The sequence below is a fragment of the Ammospiza caudacuta genome, chromosome 2, assembly GCF_027887145.1.
Source record: "Ammospiza caudacuta isolate bAmmCau1 chromosome 2, bAmmCau1.pri, whole genome shotgun sequence".
NCBI lineage: Eukaryota > Metazoa > Chordata > Aves > Passeriformes > Passerellidae > Ammospiza > Ammospiza caudacuta.
In genome coordinates, this window is record NC_080594.1 from 50724688 (window position 1) to 50743053 (window position 18366).

The 18366-nt window shown below is 38.5% G+C and overlaps 1 protein-coding gene across 1 annotated transcript in view; it reads right to left on the reverse strand.

Annotated features, from left to right (window-relative positions):
• The window catches only part of ATP8A2 (ATPase phospholipid transporting 8A2), a 277870-nt gene that overhangs the window by 208279 nt on the left and 51225 nt on the right, over positions 1–18366 (reverse strand). The window contains exons 22-23 of the mRNA XM_058824803.1: positions 16816–16954; positions 10557–10621 (exon numbers count right to left, since the gene is read on the reverse strand). Of these exons, the coding sequence (XP_058680786.1) occupies positions 10557–10621; positions 16816–16954 (204 nt within the window). The remainder of the gene's footprint in view (positions 1–10556; positions 10622–16815; positions 16955–18366) is intronic.

The window sequence follows — 18366 nt, forward strand, 5'->3', positions numbered from 1 at the left end:
TAACAAGAACCAGAAACACCAAAAATAAGTAGTTTTTCAGACGGTATACAAGATCCCTGAAATTGAGAGATGCTGAGCCCCATTTATTCCAGCCTCTCAAGTAGCCAGATGCTGCATTCCTCCCAAAGCTTATTCCCTTAGCTGACAAGATGATCATGTTCACCTACTAAAAAAAAACCCCACTATTTCAAAAGTCAGCACCACAAAGATTTTTCAGAGCTCCAATCCCATTGCAGAGAAACATACAGTTAAGGTAACAATATTCACAACTCCCAGACCAAAATATTCATTCTTATATCCCCCAGGCTGCCTTTCTGACTATGTGAACTGAAATTCCACATGGGAAATTGGGATTGAGCCACAATGACTTTGGACATTGAAATCAGTTAGGGCAGAACACCATCTTTTGGAAGACACTAGGATAGTTGAACACAAAGGGTATATCTTGAAATAATATGTAGCAGTAATTATCCTGGGCTTGGCCAGTGGTCTTCTTTGCTACAAACACATCTGTACTTTGCTGCTTCGAGCTTCCTTCAGGCCCTAGTTAACCTTTGCTCATAAAGCAAGATATGTTCCCAAAATGCCTAATGGAAAAGAATACTGTAACCAACTAACTGAACATGTGAACCCAAACTCAACACTACTGAAATTGCAATACAAGGCAGCAGACATGGCCTTAAAACCACACCAGCCATTTTTACAGCAGACTGTATTCAATATCTTATTAGAATAGAAAAACCCCACACCCACAAACTACCAACCAAACAAAAAAACTGACAAAACCCCATACCAAACAATTTTCTTGCTATTTTAGTCCACATTATTTAGCCTGTTTAGTTCTTAAAATATGCAGTTTACTGTATTTCATATTAACATCAGGCTTCTGTAACAAGCTTCGCTACATTAAAGAAAGCAAAAAAACCAAACAAAAACCAAAACCAAAAAAGTCTGACAGCAGTTATGACAGTGTGAAAATTAATAGTCAAAACCCAAAACCCAACTAAGAAACCAGGCAATTTAGCACAGGCTTCTGTGATGAAAATAGAGGCACTCCAGGACTTTATGTTCACTGATTTAGAGAATGCACAGCAGTTAAGTCAGTGGATAGGCAAGGTAACTAATTCCAAGTGCAGATATAAAGGCAGTCTAAGTAGGAGTGTTTTGTCTCCTACAAAATTAGAATATGTGCTAGAAGCATGCTTGGTTCTACATGACTACCATATTGTTTTGAATAATATTTCATTTGAGAATTTCTTCCAGGTGACCTCCACAAGAAGTTAGATTGAAGATTTATGCTCATGGGAGGTAACTCTACTACATTCCTGTACAACATCTACAGCAACAACTTTTTATTTGCTTCAACACAGCACCTTAGCTCCCAGTATATTGTCAAATAGCAACAACTCCTTCTTGGCAAACATTTTCTAACACCTTCTGCAAGAATTATCTCTCTGGTTTGCAGATTTTCTTACTGAAGGTTCATGTGGCTTCTGGATGCTGGACAAGCTCAAGTCAAATGATCTATCACAACATCTACTTTATTTGTAATCTCAAGTAGCTAAATAATTTCCATTTCTTAAGAAGCTTCACATACTTTCCTCATACAAAAAAAATCCTACACAACAAGCTAAACGACCTGCTGCTTTCTCTCCCTCCAAAACCATCACACTGGATTTCTCCAGTGTCCTTACTCGACTTCTCAAAAATACTCTGTCTACCTGCATTATAGGTTTCAACAAAATTGCTAATATCAAGCAGTGAACCACAGAGGAAAGCAAAGCTTCCTCCAGTTACTCTATACTTTTCCAGACTCCCACAGGTAACCCATTTTATCCCTTCCCCTAGTAGGAAGTTTGCTTATTCCTTGCAGATTTAAAAGCAACGAAACATTAAAATTGACATGTGTTTGTTGGCAATTGCTACTGTTAGAAATTATTGTAAATGCAATTGCAAATGATGGCAAAATGCATCTAGAGGCCACAGGGCAGCCTGTACATAGACGGGTTGGTTTTGTTTGACTTTAAATCTTTGTCGATTTTAATGCAGAGATGAATTGTAAATGATACATATCTGAAATGGTGTTGTTCAGTCCTAGTTTATAATACATTATAGAGAATTTCATTTGGTTGATCCTAGTCCTTGCAACTTAAACGTTCTATTCTCACATACAGCTGGTGCAGACATTTCCTAGACATTCACAGGCAGCTCAGGAAGCAAGAGGACTTCTGCTGCTGCACTGCTCGTGTCTTGCTGCTTCTAGTTCTAGAAAGAACTGGAAACAAATCTTACTTTTGGGGCATTAACTGTTGCCCAGCAAAGATATTGGTATACACTCAACTGAGAAGCTGGACACAAGACCCAATTTGCTTTCATCATGACAGCTTCCGGCATTTTTACTTTATTTTTTTAAAGATAAAAATATAAAGAAAGCCCTAGGCAAGCTTCTCTTTTCTAGTCAAACAAATACCATTCCTTGAAGTGAACAGTAACTTTTCAAAGACCTCTTTTTCCTTGAGTTTTAAAAACACACTTAGTTTCCTATCAGTTTACTCAATACATCTGAAGTTTTTATTAAAGTTTATCTAATAAATATGATACCCACTTCAATTACTAAAAATAATTGTAGTAAGAAAACTCCACAAAATCACCAAGATTAGGTTTCTTTTTTAAAATTAAACCACCACAGTAATTTCCCTAAAGATTTAGTTATACAATAGATTTCTTTTATTAATATTTACTAAACCTATTAACTCTGTCTATTGAACTGCAGATTTTGTCTGTCAAACCCTGGACAGAACTAGAAATCCCTTGAGAACCTGACAGTATTAAAACTACTATAGACAGACAAATTAAGTTTGAATAACTTGAAAAGAAAGCACAAGTTTTCAAAAAAGTCACCCAGTTAAGCTGTGAACCCATCCCCCCTTTCCTTACGCTATTTGCAGGTAAGTTGTGAAATATTAATTCTATAATCCAGACAAATATTACTGTACCAGCCTAGATCTTACAAAGCCCCTTAACCATTAATTTGCTGTATTCATCCACATTTTCCCAGAGTTCTACTAAACTCCATATTCCAAAGCACACACTCTGCTGACCTTCCCCCCCTGCACCCCAAGGACACAGAATTCTTGAAGCCAGACAACTTCAGTCACCATTAGCCAAGTAATGGAGCCAGGTTATACCACAGAATTTGATACCTTGTCTTCCTACAAATAGCTGAATCTTCTTGTTTCATTGAATTCTGTACTCTAGCTACAAGAATTTGAATTAGTAACAGACACCAAATTCCTCAATCTTTCAAACTAAAGGGAAGATTCACTGTGGCTAGCTTGAAAATCTGCAGCACACAACAAGCATACATAGATACCACCAAAACTCAGCATGATGAAAGCTTCAGGAGGACATCTGAATCACCTCAGCTCAGACTGACATTCATTTCCAAAGCTCTCCAAGAAACTATTATATTCTAGTACTTCAGCACTATCATTTTTAGGCCCAGTTAGAACATTGGTTATAATAACTCAGGATTTGGGAATTAGCTGATAATTCAAGATATCCAAATCAGTTTTGTCTTGAACACGTGGAGAGGAGAGATTGCAAACTTTACTTAAGATGTGTAGAGGTTAAGCTAATTAGAAATGCTTAGTAAATATGAAAGAGCAACACTAATCCTCTAACATCACTATGTCAGTTCAACAACCAGAGGTAGTGAGAAAATGCACTTTGACACATTCTCCCATTAAAAAAAAGGCTTACAACATTGTGGAAAAGTTGCATAAGAAGCTTAGAGATTTCCACAAGATTCCTCTGATTGTTTCTACTCTATGCAGAAGGTTAAAAAGCAGCGGGAACACATACTTAGTCAGGTATTAAATTCATACAGCTGCAGAACTGCTTAATTCTAGTTTCTGACACACCAATCAGCTCAGAGAAATTCTGTGGGATGTTTTCTAGCTTCCAGATGTAAAACATCTTTTTTCTCCTTAATTCCCCTGTGAAGGAAATGTATTCCTTTATGTGACTGATGAGAAGGCTTGGAGCAATCAAGCTCCAGTTGCAAGAATGATTCTCTAATTATTATGAAAAAGGAAAGAATCTTTAAAAATTGTTTAACAAAGTAGTAGTAAGTCAGTATTATGGGAACCACAGAAGTAAGATCACAGATACCTGTATCTCTCTGTTTTCCAAATACATGATCATGATATACCCTGTCACCCTGAAGAAGTTAGTTCTCTACTATCCTCATTAGGTTAACACTGCAGATGAATAAATGCTATTGCTTTAGGCTGGCTACACACCAAGAAAGGAAGACTGCTTATTCTTAAAACCCCCAGACAAACTTGCATGAGCAAGGAACCCCTCCAATGAAAGCAGAAGATCATATAGGAAAGTATCTTGAAGAAGAAAGGACTATTTAGTTCTTGCCCTTCAATACAAAAGACAAATCTGAATTCTTTCTACAGATGTGCAGTATTAACCCTGTCAATCAAGAGGATTGGTATCCATAACTCATCTATACATCAGACACCAGCTTCATCTTTTTCCCCTAAAAACACACCATCATGCTTTAATATCAGAAAAACCCACATTTCATGGGCAGCATCTCATTAAAAAAAATTTGTTTAACTTTTGATCACACATCCTTATGTTTCCATGGTCTCTTGTGCTTAACAGAAATAAGCACATCAGTATGCTGCAGGGAATCCCATCTTCAAAGCCAACAGATACTTCCCTCACCACCCATCTGAAGTCATGATTCTATTGTTACACACACAGCAGAAAACAGATCTGGATAATACTCTGTGATCATCTCTTGATATAAGCCTTCACATATGTGAAGATCATTAGCAAATTCAAGAGAAACAGTGTTTGTTTCCAGTCATTTTCCTCTAACATATGAGAACTCTTACAAAGGAGACAGCAAATTTTAGCTGGAATTCAGGGAACACACTCTTCCTTTCTATTTGTACATAATATGATCTATTCTGTCCTATAGCACAGCCAAGGCATTAGCCCACATCTGCTAAATACCAGCTGCCTAAAATCAGCTCTTGTCAGAAATGACCACTACTACAACTTAAAATATGAAAGCAAAAGTAACTTTGAAAACAGTGTGCTTGTGTTTTTTAAAAGCATTCCCCAGCCTTCCCATCCCAGTTTCCAGTTACAGAAAGAAGAGTTATTTAGTAACTTTTTCTTAGCACTCCTAAGAGTCCTTGCATTCCTTCAGGTCCAAGTACCCCCACTTCATCTAAACCAACTACCACATGCCAGAAAACACTAACAGAAAAAACAGAGGCACAGGTAAGTGAGAAGAGCCATTAATGAATTCTGAAAAGTGAAAAGCAGGATGAAACAAAAATACCAGCCAAACTCATTCACCACTCACAGCTCAAACCTATTAGTATTATTTCCTGAAAAAGTGGTAATCTAATACTTAAGTTACACAGTCCTGTGTGTACTTAAACCTACAGGTCTAGGTAACACCTACATTCTTTCATTCATAATTCTACATAGTACACGCAAATCAAAGCAGCTTTTCCCACAAAGAGCTGTCTATTTTCCACATCCATACAATTAACTTTCTATGCAGATTAGCAAATACCTGGAGTTATGAAAGATCCTATTTGTTCCTCAAAAACAAACAAAAAAAACCACTAAAACCCTTCTACCTAACATTTTTGAAGACTTATCTGCTTACTAGACTCTGTTCTGAATGTAACTACTTATTAGCTCGATGTGTATTTCTAGACTAAGAAAAACAAATTTGAGCAATAGTAAAAGCTTTGTACAATAGAAAATGTATTCTTTCCCTAGTTTTCATAATTAGTTCCTTTGCAAATCTGCAGTGGTAGACAGAAGAGCTGATTACAATTCCAGGCTGAGTGGAGACTGGAGTAACTTACTAGCCACAAGGCACTAGAGAACTGCTGCAGATGCCCCTCTGAAGGGAGCTGATCCCTGGCTCAAACTGAGTTTGCTCACATTGACCAGTTTTCCAGAATATTAACTTTGTCTGAATGCACTGAGCAGATGATAGAAGGGGAGATAAAAGCCCCAGCCTCCTCTCTAGTGCAACACACAAGATCTAACCATCAAAGCACCTACATTGCATTAGCAGTACCTGGCTTGTTCTTGTCTTCCCAGCAGTACCTGCATACCTTATTATTTTTTAGTACAGCTGAAGCATACACGATACCAAAGCTCTGGAGCATCTGGAGTTTTAGGTAACTTTTGTTTTAGTCTAAAAAGCTGACAGTATCTTTAGGCCCATTCTTTGGGAGTAATCAGCATGACATCACTGACAAGGCATAGACATTCCTTCTTCTGCAAGAGAATCAGAATCCCAAAAAGCAACACCTTCAATAATGTAATTGTGCTTTAGAGATTGAAACATAAATTTACATTAAAAATTCACATGGTGCATACGCTCTAGAAATTCAGTAGGTGAAGGTAACTCTTTCTGTGTAAGTAAGTCATAATGCATGCAAATCTTTCTGAGAAGTCTAATACAGAGGATACTACTGGAACAATACTCTTTGCTCAAATACAAATGTGCTGACAAACAATTTATTTTTAATGGCTTTCTACTTATGTTGCTCTCCCTTACACAGTCTGAGTTCTCAATGGTTATTAGAAAAAGTTTTAGACAATAACCCAACAAAACCTGCTATTTCTAGCACATGGCTAAGTCAAATCACCAGGTCAGAGCTTTACTTCTTAGGAGATCCATGATTCCCAGATAACATCAGATCTACAGGTGCATCAGTATTTAAATACAATGGATAATGATGTCTGTCAAAGATCTCCTTAATTTTTTTAACTCTTAAGAAGTGTGAGAAGGAAATGTGCCAATTAAGAACAAAGATCATGAAAGTCATTGGATAAATTTAATATTCTCAAGGTTAACAGATCCTTCTAGAACCTTGACAGTAATGTTACCCTACAGAATAGCTAAAATAAACTAACAACAAAATAAGCAAGTTTTCCAGGTCCTCACTCTTCACTGCCAGAATATAAAATATAACTGTATGTAAAGCTTCCCTGCGGATACTAAGGCTACTTGGGAAGTCTAGACATTGACAACCGATGACAAATTCCACTGTGAAATTATGCTTGTTTTTTAAGAATACTACAAACACCATGGTGGCACAAACAGGTACATCCCAATAGGGAAATATGCAAAAGGTATACCTGAACAAGTGGAAAAACAAGGAGGGCCAGCTTCTGCTTACACTTTCAGGCATATCTTATCAAGACACACGAACATTGAGAGTTCTTACACAGGAATATCCATTTGCTTTTACTCACACATCTGTGTATTACCCAGGACTGTCACTCCTGGCATATAAGTTCTGCAGAACACACTCACAGCTCCCTTTACATCAATAGGATTGCTTTACAGCAAAGTACTACCCACAGGTTCAGAACTGGTTCCCTCCAATGTTGTCCCTCCACTACTCTTAAATACAATCCCATGTGATAAACAACTGATACAATTCCCAGCTTTTCTTTTCACAGGATTTATGGGTAGGAACACACATAACATTCCTTGGCTGTAATACCCACTCTCTCATTACATGTTTTTCAGCCAGGGCCCTCTGGTCATCCAACTTCCCTTCTTCAGGTACCCTATTTACTGCTCCTACAACTCAAAATTCTCCAAGGTGCCAATGAAAGAAAATTTTCCAAGTTAAGAGCTGCACAATAAGACTTTATGTTGTTCCAATTTAATTAAACAGAAACTGAGTCCAAGAATTACACTCAAAGTAAATCTCATGCTCAAAATATTCTCATTTCAAAAAGCTTTATTAGGAAAAGAAAAAAAAAGTGAGTATATGTATGCATGTGGTAAAGTCTATAAGGGATAGACATTTGCAGGTTATTATGCTAAGTTTCAAGAATTCAGCTGAATCAAGCTAGGGATTAGTCTTCTCTATTCCCAGGAGTTCCCTGAAGAGAACAGAAATGATTGATTTTTCCCCTGAAGTGCATGATTTAGAAAAAAACTTATCTCTCAAAACCAAGCAAAGACAGTTGTTCGATCACATCTCACCTACTGCTGCATGCCAAGGAGCAGTAGTGGGAGGGAAAAGTCGCACAGGGACTGCACAAAGGGGGAAGCGTATCAATATTTAAAAGCTCTAAGCTCAACTTGGATCTTGTAAAAAGTCATTTTTAGTATTAATAGATTTCAAAGGTGGAATATATTAAATATAATGCTACAGAATTTCAGTGTGAGAACCTTCAATTTTAGGCTCAGTTGAACAGAAGTCAAAATTTCTGTTAGAGGTGTAACACAATAAATATTACTGTGGAGATCCCATACTGAAATATTGGCAATAAAAGTACTTAAAGACCCCTTAGAGTGAAACAACTAGAGGTAATTATTAACAAAACATAGGTTTTGTATTCAAACATCTATAAAATCCAATTCTACATCAAAAATGGCAGTAAGAGTATTTTAGAGAAAACCCATAGACTTAATTTAGACGGAACGCAAGATTAATACAAAGCATTTCTGATGTACCTGTTCAGAAGCTCCACAAGTTTGTATTATTCTTTAGAAAAAATACAGATCATCTGAGCTAAAGTATCAGCCACCTTCAATATTCATGAGGTATCATGTGATAACATCTTCTTTACTTGAAAGGCCAGCAACTACATAAGGGGTTTCTTTTCTCATCTGACATGCCATGGTTCTCCATTTCCTTTTTTTCTTTTTCTTCCATAGAACCATAGAAAAGTTAAGAGTTGAAATGGACCTTAGAGATAATCTCGCATCAACCCCCCTGCCATGGGCAGGGACACATTCCACTTGACCAGGTTGCTTAAAGCCCCATCCAGTCCAGTCCTGAACATCTCCAGGGATAGGGAGTCCATAGGCTCTCTGGGCAACCTGTTTCAGTCTCACCACCCTCACAGCAAAGAATTCATTGCTAACATCTCATCTAAACCTGCCCTCTTGCACCTTAAGGCCATTTCCCTTTGTCCTATCACTACATGCCCTTGTAAACAGTCACTGTCCAGCTCCCCTGTCAAGGATTTTGGATATTGGATACTCTGCAAAGTGCTATAAGGTCTCTCTAAATCCTTCTCTTCTTCAGGCTGAACAGCCCCAAATCTCTCAGCCTGTCTTCTTAGCAGGGGTGCTTCAGACCTCTGGTCAACTTAGTGGCTCTCCTCTGGACTCATTCCAAGAGGTCCACATGTTTATTGCATTGGGAGCCCCAGAGCTGAACATAGCACTCCAGATCAGGTCTCATGAGAGCAGGGTAGAGGGGGAAAACCATCTCCCTCAACCTGCTAGCTGTGATGCTTTGGATGCAGCCCAGGATGCCTTTGGCTTTCTTGGCTGTGAGTGCACATTGCTGGGTCATATGGAGCTTTTTGTCCAAACAGCCACAAGTCTTTTTACTCAGGGCTGCTCTCAATCCATTCTCCTCCCAGCCTGGACTTGTGCTTGAGACTGCCCCAACCCAAGTTTAGCACCTTGCATTTGGCCTTGTTGAACTTTATGAAGTTCACACAGGCCCACCTCTCACACCTGTCCAGATCCCTGTGGATGGCATCCCTTCCCTCCAGTGTGCTGACTGCATCACACACAGCTTGGTGTCACAGGCAAACATGCTGGGGGTGCCAGTTCAGGTTCTGAAAGGTTCCACTAATTTTTATGTTTGCTGACAAATTTCCAATACTGTTTATAGCTGGATTCTGTAACCAATGTTTTCTACACACAAAGTTCTTGGAATCACACCAAGGTAACTGGAAAATAACACTTAGCTGGTGATAATTTCAGCACAGTAGTAACACCCTCTTCAACCAGATTTACAGATATCCAGTAACTCCTCTAGCACTTCAAGACACAGGCTTTGCATCTCCCACCCAATCCCAACCTACCAAGTCTAAATGCAAATGTCAGATGCTGCCAGATAGTTTCATCTGTTCTCCAAATACCTCTAATAGAAATCAGATATTGAAGTGATATCCAATACTGATATGGACATTGAAACACAAAATTAAAAGATACCTCCTGGGAAGATTCATGTACAAACATATGACTTTGCTATTTAATTTTGGCATATGTATGCAAAGTGTGGCAACCATTTGCAGAACATTTTTTATTTTAGATCTCACAAGCTGCTGTACATAGACAAGCTCACAATGCAGGTGTGGTTAGAGCTGTTCCATGCAATACTGAAGCTAGAGAAAAACAAAAACAAGTTTTCTTCAGATGTTATTCCTACAGCTATACCTTAAATTTAACTATATTCCTGATGGCATGCTGCAGACTTTTCCAGTTTGCAGCAGTATCAAACCCATGCACCTAAGAAGTTGCTCATTCTGAGACTTCAGATTGATTTGCACAGTTTGTGACTGAAGACCTCTGGAGTACACTTTACACAATACACTTGTGTTTTAGCATGAACTGCTTGTCTTGTTACCCCTAAGTGTAAGCAAGAAAAATTTAATGTGAAAGCCTGAAAACTTTCCATCTTGTTAGCAACACCTCCCTCTGTCAAGAACTACATCAGAATTTGCTTACTTACATCTAGTGAATCTTCGTTGACCAGGATGAGAGACATACTCTGCGAAATGAGTCTGCAAGAGTACCCTGCAAGAGGGGGAAAAAAGACAATAAAACACAAAGACTTACTTTTTGGAAGGATATTTAAAGTTCAAGTTCAACCTTAAGATAAGCATCTACAGGTCAAATGACAATTTATTTTTTGAGCAGTTACTCCTATCAGGCAGACTGCTGGAAACTTTGCTGTATAGGACACACTCCAACATGACAGATTTACTAGAAACATGGGCTGCACTCTATCTGCATTTTCAAATAAATCACTTGAGATGTTTAATTAAAGAAAACACTGTATGAACTGGATGCAGTAAATATAGCCTATAGCCCTACATCAATTTTTTTCCCAAGTCTACAAGAAGGCAGGTTTGCCTTCAGCACATCACAGGAACAGATCTGAATGCACGGTTGCATCTACACCAGATGACTGGAAGTGCACACATGTTTTCAGTTGATGCTACTCAGCTTCCTCAGCCCACACAAAGCTTACATGAGCATTTTTTACTCCTGAGCGTTCAGTATGGAAGGTTCTGAGCTTCATCATCAAGAAGTACAGATCAATCACACTCACAGAGCCCATACCAACTCCTATAGACAAAAGGTAACAGGACTACATTATTCTTAGTGTGGGACTGGGACATGAAAAAATGAGAGCACCCAGAAGGCAATTCTGTACATCTCCCAGCACACCAAAATCCAAAACAAAAACTCTCAAGACAGAAGAAAATCTTATTTTTATAGAAGTTTAATCATTTACAAAATAAACAGATTAATTCTGCTCATATTAACAGCAAGAGACAGATACCAACTTGCATCAGAGTGACCCCACTACGTTATCCTAAAAGCTCATGCAAGTTCACTTGGGATTGGCATAGTGACAGCTTCATAAAATAGCAGAGAATTAATTTATTTGAAGCATACATCTTTTATTGCTCATCTAAGCTACATGGGAAAAGAAAATTCAATACAAGTATTTTTTACTTCTATTTTTTTTTTTTACAGAAATGAATTACAGCAGTTTAAAAAATTGCTATCAAATAAAGTGGGGTCTTGGGAAGTCTCTTACTTTTCTTAAATGGAGACTGGAGGGGATTGCAGTATAAGAGTAATGTCCCAGTAAAGAACCACTGCAAGGCTGACAAATTCAAAAGCTGAACACCACAGTCACCATAAAAAGATGAAGCGCCTCTTTCCATATCTTGCAACAGCAAGAGGACAACTGAGGCACGAAATCATCTGTGGGATTCTTGGCTCCTTAGAAAGGCCATAGTGGGTCATCAATTGCAATGCAAATCATTTCCTCAGGCTACAGAGTTTTTATAATTGGGCTAGTTTTGTAGGTATAACCCAGGGTTAACGTGTCTGCATGTGTGACTTCTGTAAAGAAAGTAAATCCCTCTCCTTTCCTTTGAGGAAGACATGCTTGTATCATAGCCAGGCACTCTCAGGCAGCAGGTTTGATTACTGGCAGAAATTCAGTTTCTCCTCAATTTTCACAGTTGTGTAGACTATGAATATCAAGTGCAACCTTACGAATACATGTTAACAAGCCTAGGTTTAATTTCTGCTTCAGAAAACAATACAGTACAACACAGAACTCACACCTGTTGGGAAAAGGATAAAATATATTCTAGTGATGTGCAGCCTACAACATGAAAGCTTTGCAGACAGCCTCTGATTCTGCCTGTGATGAAATCTTAGACGGTAGTAGAAAACCTCCAACAGTTACAGGGAAAACACTGACTTTTTTTCTCAAGTTGGTTTGCCATTTTTAAAAGTTAGTTTCAGGCTAAAAAATGCTTCCTTATTATTACTGAGAAAAAGAGAATATTACAAATTTATGTACTTCCCTCCAGAACAAGGTTGTTCTTTCCCTAGGCTAAAGCAGTCTTGTGCAGTAGGCTGTTACAAATTCAGCATAACTAATTCAAAAGGATTTTCTAGTAGCATTTGATTAGAACAGCAGCTGCAACAGTGACCTGTAATTTCTAAACCACTTCTCACTGCTTCACTTTACCTCTTCCAAAATGAGCAAGATGCCATTCTAGAAGTCAAACTGGAAGAAAAAAAAAACCTGTGGAAAACAGTTGCTCTGCTGTGCATCTTGGAAACCAGGGACTTAGAACAACTTATCCTGCAACTGAAACCATTTTGCATCACCATCACATTAAACAGAAAGATCAAGCTTAGACTAGGAGAATGTAAGTCAACCCTAACAAGAGTTTATAGGGGATCTATATATCATGTACAATTTCAGGACTAAGATGATGTTAAAATCTAGCAAAGTAGCTGGCAACTGTAGGAATCCAAGTAGTAACTTTAAAGTATTACTAGAAATGTCTAAAGTTTTATAATGGTTTTGTAATAGTTATTACTGGCAACAATAGCATGGGAAGCAAAAATGCACTTGAAGACAAGTTTTTTTGTCAATGCTTCTGAGTAAAAGAAGATCAACTGCTGGTTCAAAGCCAGGTATAAAATGTCAACCCACATCTGTAAGTTGATATCTAGCTCTTTAAATTAAAAGTTCAACTAAAAGTCCATGAAGCAGATGAATCAGGTGCTTCTGGGACTTATTTTCCTTTAAGTGTCCTGGGAGAAAGATTACTTGAACTAGAGTTCAAGATCATAGCCCACAGGCACATTCATACTGCAGGCATACAAATCCAGCATCTGATGGAAGACTGATTATCCTCTGTGTTTAGAGAGGGCACAAATGCCCTCTTCAAACTTTGCATAGTGATACAGGCAAGTGTGCTGGCATGGCTTGTCTCCTGCACTGAAACAAAGCACAGCTCACCAAGATGCGTTCTTATCTCTGAGCTGGAAAGACAGGGGTCTGATGGATGTACTGTTAGATGGGTAGGGAACCAGCTGGATGCCTGCATCCAGAGAGTTACAGTCAATGTTCCTCACTCACACGAAAACCAGTAATGAGCAGTGGCCCTCAGGCCAGTCCTGAGACTGGTCCTTTGCTGTCTACACCAGGGACAGATGGGGATCAAGTACACGCTCAGCAAGCCTTGAGAGAACATGAAGCTGAGCAGTGCACCTAAGTAACACTGGAGAGAAGTAATGCCAGCCAGAGGGACTTCGATCTGCTTGAGGAGCAGGCCTGTGAGAATCTAATCAAGTTCCACAGGGCCAAGTACAAGGTCCTCCACCAGTACTGCAACAATCAAAAATATCCATCAGGACAGACTGAAAGCAACCCTACTGAGAAGCACCTAAGTGATGAAAGGTTGAATGACTCCACCTGGAATATCATATCCAGCCCTGGGGCCCCCAGCACAAAACAGATGTGAACCTGTTAAAGTGAGTACAAAAGAGGGCCACAAAAGCAATCAGAGGGCTGAACATCTCTCATCTGAAAGCAGCCTGAGAGTTGGGGCTGTTTAACTGGGAGAAAAGAAGGTTCTGGAGAGACCTTTCAATATACAAGTGGGAATTACAATAAAGAATGAGAAAGACTTTTTACCAAGGCCTGCAGTGGCAGGTCAAGAGCAGTCATTTCAAACTGGAAGAGGGTAGGTTTAGACTGAACATAAGGAAGACATTTATTATGATGGGGGGTAGCAAGACTGGAACAGGCTGCCTAGAGAAGTTATGGATGCTCCGTCCCTGGAAGCGTTCAAGGCCAGGCTGGATGGAGCTTTAAGCAACCTGATTTATGAATGATGTCCCTGTCAGGAAGGGAGCAGGAGGACTGTATCTTCAAAAGGTCATTTTCAACCTCAAACCCAAACAAGTCTAAGGCAGTGCTTGCAGGCAGCTATCAGCGCCCCAGGTAAGTGCATTCAGCTTAACTATAGGGACTGATTCATGTTTCGGGAGGGACACACATGTGTTAACACTATACTCCCATTCCCAGAAAACAAATCTCTTCCTAGGGAAGTTACTGTCTGGAAATACAGCAGTTCTGGTGTTCTGTTGAGCTCAAGGATGATGGCAAATAGAAATCTATTACGGATGGTTTTGTCTCACTGAAAGGCAAAGATGATCCAGAGTCTGCAGATGGATGAAAAGGATGAAGCTGCAAGAACACAGTTAAGCTTTCTAAAGTTGTTTGCAGGTCATGCTTAAAGATGCTTCTGTACCTGGAAGTCCCACAAGAGCTAGAGCTCTAATTACTGATCAGTATGAAAGCTTATCATGAACACTCTCCTCACTTGCAGAACTACTGACTAGCACCTGTCTGAATGAAAGGCATACAGCCACCCCACAGTAGGTCAACCATTACTCTCCAGAGAAGTCAAAAATGCAATCCAGAAACAAAGACATATGCAAATTCTGAACACCAAAGAATCAAGAGGAAGATGGAAGAACAAAGTACTCCAGCTCCTTGACAGAGCTGCCAAGAGCTGAAATATCCCTCAATACACATGCACCTCCATACAGCAAGTAAGAGTCAATAAGCATAACCTCCAAACACAATGAGAAAGTGAAAATACTTTTTGCTCCCCAGATAGCATATTTATACCTGAAACATCTAGTGCACACGTGGATTGGGTTTTAAGTTGAAGGTTTATTACAGTTTTATTGGATTACACACAAAAACTGGAAGGGTGCCACATGTTTATACCTTCAAGCCAACTTGACCATGAAGCTAATTAAGTTAGAGTTTTACTACCAAACTGCACCTTAAACTAAGGGACAACTTAGAAGTTTTAAGTGAGATTATTATTCTTTTCAAGTTGCTAGAATAAAAGAAACAAACCAACAGTTTTAGAGAAAGCTGGAAGTTAGTCTCCTTCACAGTCTTCAGAATAAGCTTATTTACTGGTGTTCAAGTAGCTGCTGTTGGTTAATATACCGACTTAATTCAGGTACTTACATCAAAATGTGTAGCTACATTTTTTAACTAGTCAAAAGATGGCATTTCCGTTCTGAAGTTATCTACTGCTTGTAAAGTAAGGAAAAGCTGCAAATTGTGATTTAAACCAGATAACTACCCTTTAAACAAGTTGTCTACCTAGGCCATCCACTGTATTTCTACTACAGCTGTATCAGTTCAGCAAGTTATTCCACCTCTTGGTACCACCTTCAACATATGAAGATACATGAAATTTAATTTGAAGCACACAAAAATTCTAGTCAGTCAAGTAGATTGCATAATGAAATTTCACTGAGTGAACCAAAATAGAAGTTTAAAAAAACACAAGACAAACCAGACCAAAAAAAAAGCGGCAATGCCCAAAACTTTCCTGAAAATAATTTAAGTTCATTTACAGAGCATCATTGATAGAGAATCCTGAATAAGTTTGAGAAAGCAACCTATGTTGTTAAAGTTCCCTTTAACCTACACCTGCACATCTAAACAGACTAATGTGCAAATGTAAATGCAGTTGTGATACCCTAACAGCATATATTGCCTTCTGCTAAAGGAGATATTTATTCAGTCTTTTTGAGTTCATATTGACTTTAAGACACCATAATTACATGAATAATGCAACCAATTTTATGTTTAGAACTGCACACAGAAGGTCTGAGTGTATTTCAGGCTATTCCTGGGAGAACTAAAATGCTCTTTCATTGACCTTTCTTAGGTGAGATGTCAGATCACAGGACTGCAACTCCATCTCCTCCCCTCTCTGGGCAGATTTATGAGTGATAGGGAGAAAAATGATCAAAAAGAACACAAGAGCATCATGGCATTCTATTGCCAAAGATGGGACATTTGGGGGAGGTGGCATGACAAGGGGTATGCCTACATCAGGATATGTCCCTTTACCAAGTCCTTACTGTATACTAATAGATGTGCTGTAAGGGGACAGCAGGGTCCCCACCTACGCTCACAGACATGGTTTGGAAGATGCTGTAAACTAGACATGCTTTGCATTATCGTATTTCCCATTGTATCCCAAACTTGATTCGAAGGCAGTAAGAAAAGAAAAAAAACAGCTCTAAAACTGTTTCTGAAACATTAGTCTGGTAGAGTTCTCCTGTTACCACCAGAAAGCAGAGTTACATACATTCATTCAATTAGAACTGCATTTAACCAAGAACAGATGGGTCCCTTCTGCCTCAAAACAACAATAATAAAAAAACGTATAGCCTGACACAAATAGTGAAGACTTCACTACAAAATCCCTTCTCCAACACTGTGCCCTGATGCTAAGGAACCATTCTATAACAGCAGGCCCAATTCTATTTAAAAACACTCAGCACATCTTACATATGACCTGCTACACACCAGACAAATTCAGAGTAACCAGAATGATGGATACCTATATTGAGAGCCGTTTCCTGTTTGTCACCTGTCAGAATCCATATCTTAATTTCTGCTTTTATTAGTGTGGCTATTGTTTCTGGAACACCTGCTTGCAGGCGGTCTTCAATGGCCGTAGCTCCAAGAAGCAGCAAATCCTGGAAAAAAAAAAAAAGAAAATAAACCCTCAAATTCTTTTAAGATAAATCTCTGTTTGGCATATACTCAAAAAAGGAATTAAGACAGTGTGTTGCATCTCACTACTAATATTGCACTTTGACAAGCAATATACACCACAATAGGTTTGTAGGTTGGCTATTCTACTTCCTCTGCATACAATTCACATTTCAATAGAACAGAGTGGTTTTAATCAGAAAGATGGCAGCATTTCAAGAATAATTGATTGAAGTTATAAAAACTAAAGTTAGCCTATAGATGAACATGTATACTAGGCCATTCACTAATCACCATAGGAACATGATGAGTAGTCAGTTTATATATTTAAACTCACAAAACAAAAATTTGGCATCACATCATTTAAACTAATTTCCGCCTACAAAATGTACATACAGACTTGATACAATCACTCAAAGCAAAAATTATTGCAACTATTTATGGATCTAATCATTACATTTGTGTAATACAAGTGGTATGAACATTAATCAATCCAAGTATCTCTAATCAACATACAGATGTCTGCCAGAAACACATATCTCATACAGTGCATTTAACAGTACAGAGTTAACTGTATTCCTAGGCAATTCTAAAACAATTGCTTGAGGAGATTTGGCTACATTACAGTAAAAAAAAAAAAAAAAAAAGAACAGGCATAAATACCTAAGAAATAAACCTTGTCAAAAGGTACAGCCTACTCAGATTTTACCTCTAAAAGTATTTTAATTATTCTTTACATATGCAAAGATGCTCAACTTAAAACAAATTGATAATAAATTTAGGTATACCATATCATTTTAGAAATTGCACAGAAAAAGGTAGCATTCTCTATTCTTTGTAGGGACTAAAATTATTCAACAGAAGTGAAGACAAAGGAACAGGAGTACAAGTTGCTGTTGTTCAGCCTGGGAATGATGAGGCTTCAGCGTGATCTTACTATAAAGACCTTTCTATATAAAAAGTGGACTTATAAAAAAAATTAATAAAGACTGTTTACCAAGGCCAGCAGTGGCAGAACAAGGGGTGATGGTTTTAAACTGACAGAGGGTGTATTTAGTCCAGGCATAAAGAAGTGACTTGTTTATGATGGGAGTGGTGGGACACTGGAACAGGTTTGCCCACAGAAGTGGTGGACCCATCCCTGGAAGTGGTCCAGGCCAGGCTGGATTGAGATTTGAGTATCATGATCTAGTGAAAGGCATCCCCATCCATGATTGGGAGGCAGGGGTACAAGGATATGATCTTGAAAGGCCTCTTCCAACCCAAACCTTTCCATGATTCCACGGGGAAGGCATTAAAAGCAGCTCCTACTTGAATGAATCTAAGTGGAATTCCACATAGTGTGTAAGCAGACATTAGTTACATGCCTTTACAGAGTTTCCTTTTTGCTATGAGA